The 18,383-nt window shown below is 42.3% G+C and overlaps 1 protein-coding gene across 11 annotated transcripts in view; it reads right to left on the reverse strand.

The window, feature by feature from the left end:
• Nucleotides 1-3,481: 3,481 nt before the first annotated feature.
• Nucleotides 3,482-18,383, reverse strand: part of EIF4ENIF1 (eukaryotic translation initiation factor 4E nuclear import factor 1) — a 47,998-nt gene continuing 33,096 nt past the window's right edge. For 6 of the 11 annotated variants that reach the window (XM_049101847.1, XM_049101848.1, XM_049101849.1 and 3 more), the window contains 11 exons: nucleotides 18,156-18,335; nucleotides 17,172-17,404; nucleotides 14,377-14,448; nucleotides 13,547-13,730; nucleotides 12,566-12,645; nucleotides 12,107-12,249; nucleotides 8,677-8,761; nucleotides 7,241-7,373; nucleotides 5,210-5,554; nucleotides 4,794-4,958; nucleotides 3,482-4,218 (listed from right to left, as the gene is read on the reverse strand). In XM_049101847.1, coding sequence (XP_048957804.1) covers nucleotides 3,977-4,218; nucleotides 4,794-4,958; nucleotides 5,210-5,554; nucleotides 7,241-7,373; nucleotides 8,677-8,761; nucleotides 12,107-12,249; nucleotides 12,566-12,645; nucleotides 13,547-13,730; nucleotides 14,377-14,448; nucleotides 17,172-17,404; nucleotides 18,156-18,335 — 1,862 coding nt within the window. In that variant the 3' untranslated portion in view covers nucleotides 3,482-3,976. The remainder of the gene's footprint in view (nucleotides 4,219-4,793; nucleotides 4,959-5,209; nucleotides 5,555-7,240; nucleotides 7,374-8,676; nucleotides 8,762-12,106; nucleotides 12,250-12,565; nucleotides 12,646-13,546; nucleotides 13,731-14,376; nucleotides 14,449-17,171; nucleotides 17,405-18,155; nucleotides 18,336-18,383) is intronic. The other 5 variants (XM_049101843.1, XM_049101841.1, XM_049101846.1 and 2 more) reach the window with 4 other exon arrangements.

Raw genomic sequence — 18,383 nt, forward strand, 5'->3', positions numbered from 1 at the left:
CACATACTCAGCCTTTTCCAGTACTTGTTATTCATGCTACCTTAGTAACAATTGTTTTTCTGATCGTCTTCCTGGAGCTTGGGTTTATTAGCACTATCTCCACCAAGGAGTTAAGCCTAGTATCCCCATCACTTTGCAGGATATAGACCTTGTATCACTGGTGCATTCATCAGAGAGGCCATAATCTAGAGCCTACCCAAGCTCTTAGAAAAACATTGGCTTTCTGAGCTACGGGATTTCCAGCAAGGCTTGCTCTCCAGCCAGAGCAAATTCTAGGTTTCGGGGAAATCCTCATGCTCAAATTCACATCATTGAGCAAGAATTTAGCACTGCTAGGGTGTTGGGTAGAGGAGGTTATTGAAATCTAGTTCATCAAGGACCTCAGGATGTGCTTTGAATAGGCCTTGCTTCCATCATTCAGCATCCTCTCCCTTTGTCAGTGGCCCCCTGATACTTGAAGAGAGCATTACCCTACCTTTTAACTCTTTCCTTTTTGGGCTCAAACTTGAGAGTTCTGGGAGAGGAATAGTGTCTGGGATAGGACTACTAAGGAGGGGCAGTCCTACAATTAAGGCTTTCTCTTTATGAACTCTTAAGACTATAGTTCCTTGAACCATTTCTTTCCTGAGTTTGTTTTATTTATTTAAAAATTTTTTTTAATTTTTTAATTTTTCTGAATTTGTTTTAAAGTTTACTTAAGCAACCTCGGGCAGCCCTGGTGGTGCAGCGGTTTAGCGCCGCCTGCAGCCCGGGGCGTGATCCTGGAGGCCCTGGATCGAGTCCCTCGTCAGGCTCTTTGTATGATGCCTGCTTCTCCCTCTGCCTGTGTCTCTGCCTCTCTCTCTCTCTCTCCTCTCTGTCTCTATGAATAAATAAAATCTTAAAAAAAAAAAAAGTTTACTTAAGCAACCTCTATATCCAATGTAGGGCTTGAGCTCATGACCCTGAGATCGAGAGCTGCCTACTCTACCAGCTGAGCCACCATGTGCCCCTTTCCTGGTCTTTTTTTAGCATAGCTTAACAGACTCCCTGTCCTGTGTCATTAGTTACAACACTTTTAATTTTGTTTAACAGCAAACTAACATGACCAGCTGAAGTAGAAGGAAACCTGGTCTCTCATGTAAGCTGTCTGGAGCTCAGATGGGCTTATGGCAGCTGAAATCCCATTGAAGATCCAAATTTTTTCTTCAGTTGACTCTGTCCACTGCAGTTCGTTGGCTTTGCTGAACACCTGGCTCCTCTCACAATCACAGAATGTCTGCTGCAGTCCCAGGCTTTACACCCAGCATCCAGAAGATAATAGGACTATTTCTTATCTTTTTGGGAAGGTATTTGCCAGAAACTGCCCAAATTGTCCTTGTGTCATGGCCTAAATTGGGTCACAAGCCTATTCTTGAATCAACTGTTGGTAAAGAGAATTAAGAATCAGAGTTTACTCCTATAAGTTATCTTCATTCCTGGATTTTGTGCTCATTTCCTTCATTTACAAAGAAGGGCCAGTGGACCTGGCTACCCTTCTATCTTAGCTACCAAGTATCTTTACAGAGCTCTGCTGCCTCCTGAAAGAAGGGATGCGTGTACTAGCCAATTTTTTCCCCCACTTCTCACCGGTACACTGACTTCCAAAGTGAGCTGACTGCTCAGCTGCTTCTTTTGAGAGGCAGTTTTTCCCTCCTCCTACCCGGCCTCCCTCCTTAAAAGTAGGTCTTCCATGAGGTTCTTTGTGGTGTTCCTCTGTTGTACTTTGAGGTGGCCTTCTACATCCTTAGCTTTTTTAAATTATAGTTGATGCACAATGTTACATTAGTTTCAGGTATACAGTAGTGATTCAGCAAGTCTACACATTATGCTCACAAGTGTAGCTATCACCATACAGTACCATTTCCTATATTCCCTGTGCTGTATCTTTTATTCCCGATTCTCTTGACCTCTGTGTTGCACATTCTCCTAGACCTGATTGCTTCCAAACTCCTCTCTTGACTGTTAGACTTCCCAAAGTTGCTCCATGTACTCCTCTTAGCCAATATATCATTTTCTCCTTCCCTGACCCTTTTATCAGGCTCTTAGCTCCTGGAAGATTGCATTAGCTTCCTCTTTTGCTTCCACTCCCTCCCCTGCACCAAATAGGTTTAAAATCTATCTGCCTTCTGCTGTGCTAGTGTTAGCAACATTCCCTTCTTTCTGGCTCTGTCTCCCCAACCACTGGCAAATAGCTTTGCCCATCGCTTGGTGCCTACATTGTGCATTTTGGTCCCGTCAGTTTTTAGCCTGAAAAGAAGCCCTTACTGGGAAGCTCCAACCCAATTCTTCCCACCAAACACAACTTTTGGTTCAACACAAAGAGGAAGTGAAAGGAGAGGTGGAATTGGATTCAGGTGTGTGTTCTCACATTGTTACTTGAGACTGCTTTTTAGCTTCTACCTGTGGAAACAAAGCATTTGCAAGAATTCTAAACATAGGCTTTATTTCTGAAGCTAAGGAATCCCACTGAGTGCCTGGGGAGTGGGAGGACTGATAAAAGTATCAGTAAGAGACCTCCTGCTCAATCCTCAAAGCCAGGTTCTGCTGAAAGGCAACCTAGTTTCTTATGTTCCTGGAAGTACTAAGTCAGGGTGGGCAGCTCCAGGTTTATAAGTAACACACCTAACACTGAAAACTCAGGCTGTTTTTTTTACCCTTGTAGTCAAAATCCAACTACCTTGGCCTTCACCTGTGAGAACCACCTCATTCTTTGATCCTCTAGTATGAATCAGAGTAGCTTTGGTGGACAAGTGTTGAGAACTAGGGCAAACTGAGTTTGAGAAAAATTTATTACCTTAGAGTAGGACTGAAAAAACTCCAGTCAGGAAAGGAGACTAAAGATCATACATACATATAGTATTCTGGTAGAAGCCTCTTCTCTAATGCTGTGCATATGTACTTAAGAGGAATGAAAATAACTGAGCTGAGGAAAGATACAAAACACAAGGAATCCACTAACATACCAGTCTTGAGGGCAGTTTGATATGAAAGACATTAATGGGTTGAATGAGAACTCTCAGGTCCTGTTTTTTCTTTAGAGGGAGCTTCGAGCTGGAGAACAGGATGCCAACAGACTATTCACTTTTACCCCAGTAAATGTGGATTTGTTTGGGAGAGACTACCATACACATGATTACCCAATCAATCGTTTTTACTAGGTGGTTTTATTTATTTATTTATTTTTTTTACTAGGTGGTTTTAATCTATGATAGTACACATTATAATCTGGTGTTAACCACAAGGCTTCCTGTAGGGTAGGTCCAGCTTAAGTAGCCATTTGGGTCGATAAGGCTCAAAAAAGGCAGCCCGTGTTGCTTCCTTCTAAATGAGATCAAGAGTTCAGTTCTGAGTTTCAAAGAAAAATTAAAGCTTCAGATCATTTCACTACTGAACCTCACAGGTCAGCTGGTTGTAAATGAGAAGGAATGAATTCAGCAAGAAATAAACACAAGCCATTAAGTTCATTCACACACTTAGCATATGCAACTTTAATCAACCAAAAGAAAAAGTCCCAAATGTACAAGTGGAAAAAAAAAATGTTGACACAGGCTTAACTAGTATCAGCTACTTTTATGTACAGCTGTATAAGTTCAAAAAAGCTATCCTATATGTATATACAAAAGTTGTTTATACACAAGTCTGTACATAGGGTCTATACATTTATTTCCTCAGAACCCTTAGGTGCCACCTTTTGGTGAAGACACCAACACTTCATTCACATATCTTACAAAAAAAAGACTATTTCCAGGATTGATAGCAACATTGCATCCTGGATTCAGACCATGTAGGCTCCATTCCTCTGTCAGTGCAGACCACACCAGGTGCCTGGGCTTCCCTAAATAGTTTTGCAGAGTCCTCCAAAGTGAAAGTCCGTAAACCAACCCGAGATGAAGAAGCAGAGTCCTAATCAGGGTGCCACCATAGGTCCAGGCATAGGTGAGCCTGCCTGCCCTGTTCATTGACGGTACTCCAATTCATCTACACTGATGACTTTGGCAGGCATGGAGGGCAGGGGTTGCTGTAGCACATCTGAGCCAAACCACTTAGCGAGGCCTACTGGGGAGCTGCTCCTCTGGCTGGGGCGATGTTCCAGCTGGGAGTGCACGTGGGGCAGGCCTGACCTGGTGGGCACATTCTGAGGGGTTGTCTGAACGCTGACAGCTGCTGCCGGGGAACCAGAGCCTGGAAGATGAAGAACTATGGGGATAAGAAGGTTATCATTCAGAGCATGTGGGGGAAAGTAGTTCTGTGAAATGAGGCCTTGCCTCATTTCAAATCTTATCCATAAAATTCCAAACAAAATTCTTTACTGGAGGGTTTATTCTAGGGTTTAACTCCTTTACAAAATGCCGGAATACAGTACCTTGGAAACCAAAGCTATTCAAAAACCATCTGTATTGAGAAGCCACCCTAAATGACATGACCATTCCTTCCCACGACAAGCAGCCACATCACAGAAGTACTAACAGATAGTGAGAGGGCATCTACTCTGGACAGTCTCTATGCTAAACCTGTCAGGATTCTCAGCCTTCTCTAAGAGGCAGATGGCAAAAATATGCCAGAGCATAGTCAGCTCTCCCACTGTCTTTATAGGGAGAGAAATTCCAAATCCCATAGAGGTTGGTTTACTTCATCCAATTCTCTGGCTATCCCCTTACCCAATTTTGTCAGGATAAATTAAAGAATTAATTGTGTTTCCACCAGAAACTGGTCCAAAAGCTTTAAGCCTATTCAGGCCACCCCCAGCTCCCCTGGCCCATTTCTGAACCTACCTGAGCGCTGTAGTTGCTGCTGCATCATTGCCAGATGCAGAGGTGTCCCAGGGCGAGGGTTTAGGAGAGGGTGACTAGCCGTAGGTAAAGGGTAAAAGGGTTGACTCAGGATTGGGCCAGATATTCCCTGTAAAGGAGTCAGGTCGATTCCAGGAGGAAGCACACCTGTTGGGCATGGAAAAAAAAAAAAAAACTGGTGAGAAGTAATCTGGAAAATTTTAACCTTTGTTGATTTACAAAGTTTAATTGACAATGCTTATACTAGGTTCTTCACCTTTAAAGGGACAGTTTGGATTCGACCCACTGCCCATCAGTTAGAAAATTCTAGCAACACTTTTTTGAGGAATAAAAAACCTCTTACAGTATAGTACATCATCAGTTCTGGCAACTGCTGTCCTGCTAGGTGAGAAACTCACCAGCCTGGAGCAAACTTGGAAGATGCTGTGGATGTACTCCCTGGGCCAGCATCCTCTGGACCAACCCTGGGTGAAGCTGGTGAGTAGGCCGAACGATTGGGACATGGGGGACAAGGGGAACTTGGTGGACAGGTCGGAGAAAAGGTGTTCCTGGAACTGGGGATGCCAAGGTGGGGGTTTTTCTCCCAGTTGCTTTAGGTCGATAATCTTGTTCTTTGGTGTAACGGTTGGTTTGAGACAGTGGGGTAGAACACGAAGACCGCTGCAACGTTGAAAGTTTGGGATTTGTAGTAGGAGAAGAGTCACGATCAGCGCTGGGCACAGAGTTAGATGACAGCAGATTCTCTGTAAGGACCCAGACAGAGAATATTTTGGTATTGGCAAACTTCTCTCAAACATGTTCTTCCCAGTGATCTAGCAAGTCTCATTTCTTAAAAAGTTTATAATCCTTATTTGATCCCCTCAGCAAATTTAGAGAATTATATCATAGGAACCACCATATGTGTTATGAACAGGCCTAGTTAAGGTCACAGGGGTAGTTAGGGACAGAGCTGGAACTAGACCCTAAGATTTCTAGTCTCCAAATACATTGCTGGAACAAAGTTTATTTTTCTTAAAATCTTCTCGACCCAGGAATAGCTATGGGCAAGTGAGCCTGGCTTAAGACCTGGTGGTCTAATTTAGGCACCTTGCTCTGCCTGCCCATATGGTTGTGGTTCAGATCTGTGTGGGAGCTAGTAGTCCCTGGTCAATGCCTGGGATTAACCTGCTTTTTAAACCTAAGGGAAAGATCAAATAAAAGTATAAAATTATACAAATCCATTACAACAGAAATAACAGTCTAGTGAAGGAATGTGAACTCCTTTTAGTGGGACCAATACGATTTCCTTTTTCCAGATTTCTCACAGCAAAAAGCTCTCAGACCAGTATTACAGACATGTGTAAACCTAACTTACTAGAACCTATTTCACATCCTTGATAGTCCCAACTGCAATTCTTAAAAACCTCGTTCATGGTTTTCTATATACTTCCTTAAAAAAAAATAAAAATAAAAAAATAAAAAATTTATTTCGTGAGAGAGGGGAGACAGAGTGCATCCAATGCCACCATACAAGCGGGAGGGTGGGGGGCACAGGGAGAAGGAGAATCTCAAGCAGGCTTCTTGAGCTGAGCATGACCTAAGCTGAAATCAGGAGTTGGATACTTAACTGAGCCACCCAGGCGCCCTTTTCTATATACTTCCAAAAGGCTCTCCACACTTTATGCTTCACCCATTGTACAGATTTTGTTCGACAGTCTCCATAGACTAGAGAGAATGTTTCAGAAGTAAAACTGGTTGTACCACATTAATTTGCCAAATAATTGTACTAATAATTTAACTTTGAAGCCCCAATAGGGACATCTGGGTGGCTCATGGTTGGCATCTGCCTTCGGCTCAGGTTGTGATCCTGGGGTCCTGGGATGGAGTCCCACATCAAGTTCCCCACAGGGAGCCTGCTTCTCCCTCTGCCTATGTCTCCGCCCCTCTGTCTCTCATGAATAATCTTAACAAAAAGAAGCCCCAATATAGATTCTAAACTATAAACTAAAACTCACTCTTCCTCATAATAGCACTCATACCACTATTAGATTGGTCAGAATTTCAAGTGGCTAAGAAATTATGAGCTGCTGGGGATCCCTGGGTGGCGCAGCGGTTTGGCGCCTGCCTTTGGCCCAGGGCGTGATCCTGGAGACCCGGGATCGAGTCTCACATTGGGCTCCCGGTGCACGGAGCCTGCTTCTCCCTCTGCCTGTGTCTCTGCCTCTCTCTCTGTGACTATCGTAAATAAATAAAAATTAAAAAAAAAAAAAAAAAGAAATTATGAGCTGCTGTAATGCTTCTCACGGTCAGACACTGAACTGTGGTCCAAAGCAGGAAGGGAGGAGCTTTGCATAGGGATTTGCAGAGAATCAGGTCAGCTGGTTAACACTTAAGCCCATGCTCTGTCACATACTTTCTTAGGCAGCACACCCTCAACGGCTCTGCAGTACCTTCACTAGCCTTCTGAGTGTCTTCTTTACTGTCACCAAGAGCTGCTTTTCCAGATGCCGGCTCCTCCTTGCTTTTTTCTTTGCTCTCATACATCTTACGAATCACTGAGGTAGGGGTGAAGGAAGGAGAAAGCTGCAGAGAAAAACAGTATTAGCATGTTCTCTAAATGCATTTCCTAAAGCCAGGCTTAACTGGTTAAACTACTTAACAAGGTGAAGAATCCCCTTATTGGCTACATGTGGCAGAGACCAACTCCAATGTTCTGGGGCCTAGCTGCTGGAGGAAAAGAAACAGGGTGGGCCAAATAGATGGTGCCCCAAGTGTGTCATCCCTTGCTCACATCGCATTTTCATCAAGACCTTTAGCTCCAGCACAAAGGTAGTTAAAGCACAGAACTTCAACCTACCCATCTATGTCTGTGGTGATAGGGGCCTACCTATGCAGTCTCTGCTTCAGTCATTTCCCCAGCCCGGGATTAGTCTGAGAACAGGGAGGAACATGGCCAGAAGTATACCCTAGAGCAAGAGTCTGCCTGCTGGGAAAGGACAGTTCAGAACAACTACGGAACCCAAATTTCTCTTACTCTTAATGTATCCCATCTTACCTTGGCTACCAGAAAATTCAATTATCTAAATATTCTCCTCAGCCCCTAGGATTCACCATTTGGGGTCATTTGTTCCCAACTCTTCACTGCTCATTTTTACTTTGATGATTTTATTGTGCATGTGACTTTCTCACTAACCCTAAATAACTGATGGCATGAGACAGGGCATGAATTATGAACAAGAAGCCCTTCAGATCCTGTCTTCAAAGTACTTGGTGCAAAGATCCACTTGGGGTCCTGAAGCAGAGTAACAGATTTTCCTCTTGTCTATCAGCTTTGACTAGATGATACAGGTTTCTGGGGGATAAAACTTCAAAACAAAACAAAAACAGCTAATATGCATCAGTTGTAAAACTAGATTTATCACCACAAATAAGCAAACTCCTTTGTCCTAGCTTTTTTTTTTTTTTGTCCTAGCTTTAATTCATATCACAGATCTGAATCTGTGAAGTCCGTACCATGTTTCACTGGATTCTGCATGATCCAACCAGTTCACCCCATCTAGCTCACATCCTATGTTTCACTCCTATCATCCTCTACACTCTCTACTCCAATTGTTCATTTGTTTAAACACATTATATCACCTTGTAAGTTGTAACCCATATTCCTCTATCTGGTGAAACATACTTTCCCCAACGTAGGGGCTTCACAAGAATCCTTAAGAGTTAGAATGTATACTGAAAGGGGAAGATCTAATAAATAAGCAGGTTTTATTAGGTCAGTTATTCCTATGGAAGGCACTTATGGACATTTTGGGGTACACAGTGGTAAGACACAGGCACAAGCAAATGGAGAAGCCTGAAGTCATTCACAGAAGCAAAGGTCACTGACCATGCTTGTGATGGAGGCAGCAGGGGCAGGGGAAGAGGAATTCCCTCGGTGCACGGGTGCTGGTGACTTGGTCACTCGCTGTTGCCTGTGAACAAACCAAGTATCAGTATGAGCTCTGAGTTGCTCAAACTCCAAATCCTAAAACCAAAGACTAGAATACTCAAGAGCAGCCTAGGACTTTATTTTTTAGATTTTATTTATTTTATTCATAAGAGATAGAGAGAGAGAGAGAGAGGCAGGCAGAGACACAGGCAGAGGGAGAAGCAGGCTCCATGCAGGGATCCCGATGTGGGACTCGATCCTGGCACTCCGGGATCAGGCCTTGAGCTGAAGGCAGAGGCTCAACCACTGAGCCACCCAGGCATCCCAGCCTGGGACTTTAATATCCCATTTCCCTCATCCATTTCAATTTCCCAAGCATTTATTAAGTGCCTAATATATGCAAAACCACATGGTAATTTCTGAGGGAAGACAAAACCTTAAACATGGTTCTGGGCCTTGCAGGAACTCTTGTCTAGTGGAGAGACACTAAGCCAGGGCAAACTAAGGCATGTACATATAAGATTAACAAGAAGGTGGAATGGGAAAATGAGGTATAGGAGTGACATGATACTCCTCCCGAAGGGACTCTGGGAAAGCTTCTCTGGGAAGGAGCTGCATTAAATTGAGTGTGACCAATGAGAAAGCTCAAGGTGGAGAATGAGGACTCCGGTAGAAGGATCAGGTACAAGGCCTTGGGAACGTAGGGTTATCCAGGGCTGGTATACGGTTTATTTGTAGATTGTGCCGGTGGGGCAGGCTAAGAGCCTTCATTCTGTGGGCAAGGCTGCGCTCCAGAGAGTAGGCAGCAATACTGACGAGCACAGGGCCTGGCACTGAACTGATGCTATGTAAGACACTGTTTCAAATTAGAGGACCAAGAGTCAAGAGTTTCAGCTATTCCAAGACCCAGTCATATGCAGCATTGCCCATCACTCCTGGTCCACACACAAGGTTGATACCAGGCCTCCCAAGTTAAGCTTAAAAGAACAGACTTTCCTTTTTTCCCCATTTTACTCATTCTCCCTTCACTTGGAGAAAACAGGAAACAATTGATGAAGATGTAAAAAGGCTGAGAGAAGAATTATAGGAGCTCACTGGCTAATGAGAGTTTTGCTGCATTTTAGCTGTCGGACCTTGTACCACGAGGGCCAAAGCCTTAGTCAGTGATTCTGGGAGTTCCTAAATCATAAACAGATGAAAATCCTAAACCCATGGCTTCTTTCCAGCCTGTCCAGGTAAGCCCCACTGCTGCCACACTGAGAATCTAAGGAGAAAAGTGAGGGAGAAGCAGGTCAGCAGTACTGAGAGATCTGGAGGAAATCCTCAAGTCTGGTGGTTCTGCACAACCTAGCATTTATTCCTTCGGATGAACATACTTGAGCACCTGCTATGTGCTAGACACTAGGCGAAAGTGCAAGGCATACAGCAATAAACAAAACACAAAAAAAATCTCTGGCCTCATTTTTTTGGTTGCAGGATAGAGGGGTTACTATGGGCAGAAAGACAAAAATAAATAGTAACCCAGAAGGTGTTAATTAAAAAAAAAAAAAAAAAAGACAAGGAGAAAGGTAGGTCTGTTCAGGGGGATACAAGTGTGCATGGGTGTTTAGGGAGGGCCCAAGAGGCTGACATTTGATGAATGAGACATTCATGAAACAGCATGAAAGTTCTGCTGACACCGACTTAGGTCTACTTATTCGTTTTGAGGAGTTCGCATTTAAAAAAAAAAAATCTAAGTTTCTATATCTATAAAATGCTGTTATTTATACCATATACCTCACAGGATTAATGCCGAAAGCAAATAAAATTCTGGATATCAAAAGTGCTTTGAAAATCAATAAATTGATTGGGTGGCTAAGGCATGGCTCCATTGGGAGCCACCTGGGTGGCTCAGCCGTTGAGTCTCTGCATTTGCCTCAGGACATGATCCCGGAGTCCTGGGATCGAGTGCCGCATTGGGCTCCCTACATAGCGCCTGTTTCTCCCTCTGCCTGTGTGTCTGCCTGCCTCCCCTCCTCGTTATCTCTCATGAATAAATAATATCTTTAAAAAAAAAAGTCAATAAATCAAGTCAATTCTTAAACTATATTATGCTACAGAGAGAAATCCAGTGAGGGACTCAGCAGACCAGACCTGAGCTCTCTGTTCAGGCTGAGAACTACTATATATAGAATATATTTATGCAACGATACAGGGTACTTACTGGTTTCAATGTTTTCTGAAAGTGTCAGCACATAAAACCAGCTGGAGCAAGACAATGAGACACTGATATGACAGTTTTAAGAGTCCTATCAAAACTAAGTACTTCTTAATTACCAGGTATACAGAATGGGAAGGACTTAATGTTCAGGGATAAACATTTTGGCGATAAAACTGAAAAAATGAAGGTGGTATTTACTTAAAATTTTTTTTTTTTTTTTTAGTAATCCGTATACCCAACACGGGGCCTGAACTTACAACCCCATGATCAAGAGTTCACATGCTTTTTTGTTTTTGTTTTAAGATTTTATTCATTTATTCATGAGAGACACACAGAGAGAGGCAGAGACACAGGCAGAGGGAGAAGCAGGCTCCAGGCAGGGAGCCTGACGCAGGACTCCATCCCAGGACCTCAGGATCATGACCTGAGCTAAAGGCAGATGCTCAACCACTAAGCCACCCAGGTGCCCAAGAGTTCACACGTTTTGACCGAGCCAGCCAAGCACCTGGATATTTACTTTTTTTTTTTGATATTTTAATATTTTTATTTTTTTGATATTTACTTTTAAAGGTTGGATGCATCTGAGGGAGGGAAGAGGTATTACTGGGACAGGGCACATAGGGAGCTTCTGGGTAGCTAACAAAGGAGTTTGTCTTGTAATAAGCTATACATTTGTTTAGCACAGTTTTCTGTTTTATTTTACAAAAAGAACAGTAGTGTCACCCCTTTCCTCTAATTTATGATTCATTTTACTACTTGCTGCATCTATAGGAAGGAAGAGGAGGAGAGTGAAGTTAGTGTTCATTTGTTAATAGCTTTGATCAACAAATAGCAAATCTGCATCAAAGGACAGTTTGGTAACTAAACAAGGAATCTGTAGGGGAGGAAGCTAGGTGGAGTTTTACTTTTCATCATCTTGTAACAACAAATAAGGAGCTATGCTAGCTAGCTACATTTGTAAAAATGAATCCTTTAAATCAAGAATATAAATAAAATTATGTAGAATGAAAAGCCTATGCCCCTGCAGAATTTAATCATACTGCTTCCTCGACTGCACACTTGGAGATGGAATTCTCACCATACACTGTGCAAATATATCGGTGTAGTTTTACTGTGGATAACTAACTTGTTTATCTGTAGAAACTAATTTGCAGATCCCCACAAGGGTAGGATTAGTTAGTAACTTACCTGTTTCTGAATCCATCTCTGGTTCTGTCCACTTGTGGCTTGCCAAAACCAGGTTGGTAAAAGTTTGCTGCCTGCATTGCAAGGTCGTGTGGCAGGGCCAGCCCCTCCAAAGCTGCCTGTTGCAATTCTAGCTGGCTCATCTGCTGAATAGAGGGGGCACAGGAAGATCAGAAAAAAATGAGGATAGTCAATACACTTTCTACAGAGGTCTCTCTTCACTCTTAGAAAGGTATATTTAAGCAGCAGCTGAGAGAAATGAGGCACTGCGAACTCGTGCTGCCATCCACTGAAAAGGATTTTAATAAAGTAGGACTTTAATTGTTCACCAATTTTCTAGCATTTACTGAGCTCAAATTGTAGTTCAAAACCACTTCCAAGCATTGCAACAATTTTCCATCCCACAGTCAATAATAAGGATGAAAAGCAAGCAAAAAACTTAGAGAAAAAGTTCAGACAGACCTGGGCCGTGACCGGGCTCATGGGCTTGCGCATGCCTTGGAATGGATCTCCAAGTAGCTGCTGTGGTCCTGGTGTGAAACCTGATGGGAAAGTTGGCAGTATCAGTGAGTATCAAGACAGCACACATCCATTAGAGAGGTATTATCACTAGTACATGCTGCTGCTTACTGAACACCATCTCTTTCAAGCAAGTACTGACTCCAGGCTGACAACGTCCCTCTTCTTCTGTGCCCCTACACTGTCCTATGTGGACCTTAATTAGAGCATTAATGAACCAAATTGCTGGTGTATCCATCTACCCCATTAAGCTGTCAGCTTTGTCCCTTTCAAAACTGAGACCTCTGAGAGAAAAGTGCTTTTCTAGTCAGTGATTTGGCTCACTGTCGCCGAGCCAGCTGATAACCAAAGGAGAGTCCAGGAAGGACTACTATAAAAACTTATTCTCAAGATTGGCATGAGCCAGAGTGGCGAGCAGCCTAAAGTGGTCCAGGGTGACAGGAACACTGAGATCTGCACAACACTTATGCTAAGTCCAACACTTCTGGAAGTGCTTCTTCTATTCACATTCTGTATTAGCCATGAAACCTCACAATTGGTTGTGTACCAACTTCATTAGGTTGGTAGAGAGCCACTACCCTGACTTCTCCTCTATCAAGGAAAAACCTTGGAAGCCAAATTATGTTTGAATTGAATTCCCAAAATAAGGAACAAGACTAAAGAGCTACATCCAATGTATACAATTTTGATCAATCTTACAAAAAAAAAAAAACCCCTATATTTATCTAGAAGGGCAGCCAGATAAACTATCTTCCAATCTTGTACCTCACCTCCCGCCCCCCAAAAAAAGCACAAAAATTCACACATTTCTTTTTAAACTCTTCACGGATGCCCATGAAAAAGACTTCACCAATTCTAGGGGACAAGTATGACCTTTGTAGGGGGTTGGGGGAAAACGGACAGACATCTAAGCACAACATTTACCAACTGGTGATGGTATTCTAGGACGAAGGTAGTCTGCTGAAGCTGCTCGTGTTTGAAACACCTGTGACAAGGGAGGAGAGGGTGCTCTTTGGCCCAGTAAAGGTGTTGTAGGTTCCAAACTCCCCATAAGGCCACTCAGAAGATTGGAAGAAGCAGGTCTCTGAACTGGTGGACCCAGAAGTTCCTAAGGGCAGAAAAAGTCATCCCTGTGAACAAACCAAGTTCTTTTTCCTAGTCAGAGGCTGTGAATTATGGATTAACTTTTGGAAGCCAACGATGAATCTCCCTCATGCTCCACTGAAGGACTTGGCACATGTACATGCAACACACTTCTCTCATCGTTCAGGTAGCAACATTTGGTTTAAGTTAGTGCTACAAATATAGGTTAGATATTTTAGATTTCTATAGAAACTGAAGCCTGTAAACTGGAAATCAAGGGCTTACTTTGTTATCTTCAGCCACCTCCCCACCCCATGATGAGTTTAACAGCAACACAGAACTAGGTCTGGCAGCAACACTATCTTCGATTGCCAGGCCTCACGGATCATTCTCTAAGGCCCAAAGCTGGACCACTACACAAAACCAGTTCAAAGGACTAGTGTTGGGGCAGCCCCGGTGGCTCAGCAGTTTAGCACCACCTTCAGTCCAGGGCGTGATCCTGGAGACCCGGGATTGAGTCCTGCGTCAGGCTCCCTGCATGGGGCCTGCTTCTCCCTCTGCCTGTCTCTGCCTCTGTGTCTCTCATGAATAAATAAATAAAATCTTAAAAACAAAAAAACAAAGGACTAGTGTTCAGGACTCCAAGGCCTTGGTGTAAGATGGTGAAGTACCTGCAGGATGTTCTTAGGGACAGGCTGGCCTGGAATCTCAGCAGGGGACATCAAATGGCTTTCAAGGTTTCGCTAAAAAAGTCAAAGGAAAACTGGTTTTAACCTTCTTACACACTTAACTTACAGGTTCACTGGGGACTACAAGAAAGCATTAAAAACTCCCCAGGGAGTTGGCACTTAAGCAGAATGATATCCAAGGCACAGAAAACTAACTTAGATCCACTTGTTCCACTTGCTCATCACACAGGTCCAAAGATCTGGAAATGCAAAGAATCTTCACATGCACATGCAAAGTTCACTCAGAGACTCTCAGATGGTCTTTTCCTCCCTGTGGTAACCCTAGTGCATTTCACTGTTTCTAACACTGTGACCAAAAGAAGGGAGAAAGAAAATGGTGAAATAGAGGAGCACTCCTAAGAAGCCACAAGTAGGAAACTAATTTATAGATTTTAATTTTCAAGGCAACCTTTGCTATGCATTATCTTTGAAATAAGATTTATCAACCACAGATGGCAGTTTAAAACTAGTAAATAACACAAAAGTTTGGCCAGAATTGTTATATTTCAGAGTTTCATATTTCAGGAAATTTAAACGTTATTATTTTTAAACAAGCTGTTCCAAAATGGGTCTCACAGGGCAAAATTCAGATCCTCCCGCTCTTTATTCTTTTAATGCAGTAGCAGTTCCAACTGAAATTACCTCCTTCACTTTAGGACATCCTTGTGCCCATTTAGCTTTGCCTGAAGTGCTTTCTCTGGTACAGTTCGCCTTCCACTAGGTGAAGATGCAGAGGTCCACAGCAATGTCCTCAGGTGTGACAAAGAGCCCAAAGATAGCCCAGAGTTTTATTGCGGTTTTAGAATTAGGACTGCTTTTTCTTTTTCTTTCTTTCTTTTTTTTTGGTAAGTAGGCTTCATGCCTAGTGTGGAGCCCAATGCATGGCTTGAAATCAAGACCCTGAGACCAAGATCTGAGTGGAGATCAAGAGTCGGATGCTCAACCACCTAAGCCACCTACATATCCCCTGATTTTAATAAGCGATGTCCTCAAGAGTCATTTAATTCCACCTAACAAAAATGGGCAGCTTTATACTACATGGCTTACTACATTTGGACGGCAGAGTCTCTACAATTCAATTTGAAATGGAGTTTAGATTGAACCAACAGGTCCTATTTTGGTGATGAAACAGTATGATTGAACCTAAACAGATGGAGGCAGATCAGAAATAGTATACAACACACACACAGCCATAGTGATTGCAGACTTGATTTTAGAACAGACCATGACTTAACAATAACATGCAAGTCAAGCAATATTTTGGGATAATACTTGGTGTGTTTATTACATTATTTTCCTTGGTGCTTTCTTTTCTAGGTTTGTGTTACTTTTTGTGTAGCAACTTAAATTATATCATCATCCCAAACAGGTGTTTGAGGCTCACTGCCTTAGCCACATATATTTCAGAGCACTAAAACCTCAACATCAGTTACCCTCACAGCCCAGGATTTCAAACCCCAGCATTGTATCTGAAACAAAATATTCAAAACATCAGGTAAATTATTGAGTTCCCTTGCTCCCACTTCTCTACTCCTTCACACTAAAAGAAGCTACTTACAAGATTTGACCCAAGCTACTTACAAGCACCCAATCACCAAAACACACATGAGCAAGAAAAAAGGATAGCTTGTGATCTTTTAATCTGGTCCTCATTTGAAAATATCTATATCTAATAATTCATTGTATGGAAATATCTCAAGTAATTCATTATGACAGTGGTTTAAGGGAAACATTCCCCTATAATTGGCATGGTGTGGTCAGATACAAAGAAATTAGTCTACTTGAGATGCCTCCTTTCAGAGGTAGATGTCAGTCCTGGCATTCAGGCCAGGAACAATGGTACCTCTGTTGGCATCTATCACCAACTGCTGGTCAAATATAAAATACCAGTTGCCTTCCTTTGGTACAAGGCACAATGAATCATGACCAACTTGTAGTTCCCAGAAGAGATGTTAGGAGAAAACAAGAGGCAAAACTCCGTTTAATAAATTTGCTGTAACTTAGCAACAAGAATAAATCTATTTTTTAAATGTTTTTTTCAGGTTTGCCCAGCTTCCTCTCTCACCTTGTATCATCAAGGGACAGCAATACTGACACAAAGGCCATGGCTGAGAGTCACCGCTAACGTGTTATGATAAAGACCAGTATTTGATACACACCTGTGTTTATTGACATGTGGTCACCGCATAACCCAATTTCGTACCCCAAAATGTTTTTACGAGTCACAGCTTTTTTATTTAATAAATTGACAGAATGCAGCTATCCTGAAAAATACTCATCATAGGTATTTTACAAATGATACATAGAACTGCCAACTGCCTAATCAAGAAAGCAGGTAATTCCAGGTATGTAACAGTGATTTAAAAATGTGAAAAGACTTCAATCTAAAAATATGGTGAGTTATTTTGGCTTAAGTAGCTGAATAAACAGAAAACTTTCTCTGAATTGCACTCAAAAAGATGTTTATATACCTTTTTAAGCAGCGACTTAAAGTTATATCCAAATCTTTCAATCTTTATACCGTCACCCACAAAACATATGGATTAACCACAGCTTGCTTTTTCTAGTAACAAATAGCACAATAATTAAAGAACACACAAAAGCATTAAGGACCAAATGACTATTAAAGAACTTCCAACTTACTCAGGATACCATTTTTTAAGTCCATTTATTATAGTGGGAAATGGAATAGAAAAAGGGAAAAGGAAAAAAGGCTGGGGTTTGTGCCAAATACTTACGCTGACTTTGGGCTGAGAAGGCAAAGTTCCACTTGCCTTCATGGTGCTCACTAGTTTGTTGAATGCAGTCATATCTCCATCTTTCTTAAGCTGTCGATTGCTGGTTACAGCACTCAAGGTCTCCTCTAAGTGTTCTGCCATGAAGGGAGTCGAATTCTTCACTTGCTGGTCCACCTTCAAGCCCTTGAGCCCTGCTTCTACCTCTTCCACTGACAGCACAACTCCTGAATGTGCTGAAAGATTGAGAAAATCCACATGAAGCCAAGCAAGTGAATATGTGGTAGGAATTCTCTTTGGCTACCATGATGGTTAAAGTGAAAATAATTTATTTCACAGCTGAAGGGAGGCTGTCAGAAAAGGCTGATGTCAAAAATAGGCAAACTGAAGACTCTTAAAACCATGGCTGCTCAGTGGAAATAAAGCCACAATTATGTACTTAGTAAGAGAGGGCATAAAATAAACCTAGAATGTTTAAATGCTAGAAGCTGGGGGACCACACCATTGGGTGTTGTGCTTTAAGACTTGGTAAAATCCTAATGTGCATCCTGCTGGAGGACCTCTCATAATGAGTCTTCTGTAGACCTGTTACCAGGGACAAGACTCCCAGGTAGCTCTATGTTAGCAAGACTGCTACCTTCACTATGGTCATTATGTCAGTAAGGTTTATGCTGAGGGCACATGACCTAAGCAAGAACATGGCAGACTGGGGCAAAGGTGTGAGAAGCTGACAAGTTATGCCCAGGAGGACTACAGCATTGACTGGAGTGTAACAACCAGACTCTAGGTAAGGAGGAAGACTTGAAGGAGAAGCCCATGACTCACTGACTAGAGATTTCAAGGAGGTGGTACTGTTTGATAAAAACTATGAAACATTAAATAAAACCCATTGATTTAACTTTTAAAACAGCAGTATGTTAGAATGAACTGCCTTAAGACTGAGATGCACACTTCAAATGCCTAAAGCAGACTCTAATAAACACTTACAGCTTTCCTTAAGCTTTTCTTTATTTGCAGAAAGACTGGAAAGAAGAGGTTTTAAATCCACTTTGGCCTTCTGCAGCATTTCTAAAATATCCACTTTATTTTCAGTGTGGTCTTCCAGTGGGATAGGAGCAAAATAATTCCCCGAGTTCTGTCCAGGAGAGAGGATTGCTTGTTCCAGACCTAATATTACAAGTAAATATATTTGTAATTGATTGGTCCCAATAAAGC

This window comes from Canis lupus, chromosome 26 (genome assembly GCF_003254725.2).
Source record: "Canis lupus dingo isolate Sandy chromosome 26, ASM325472v2, whole genome shotgun sequence".
Lineage (NCBI taxonomy): Eukaryota > Metazoa > Chordata > Mammalia > Carnivora > Canidae > Canis > Canis lupus.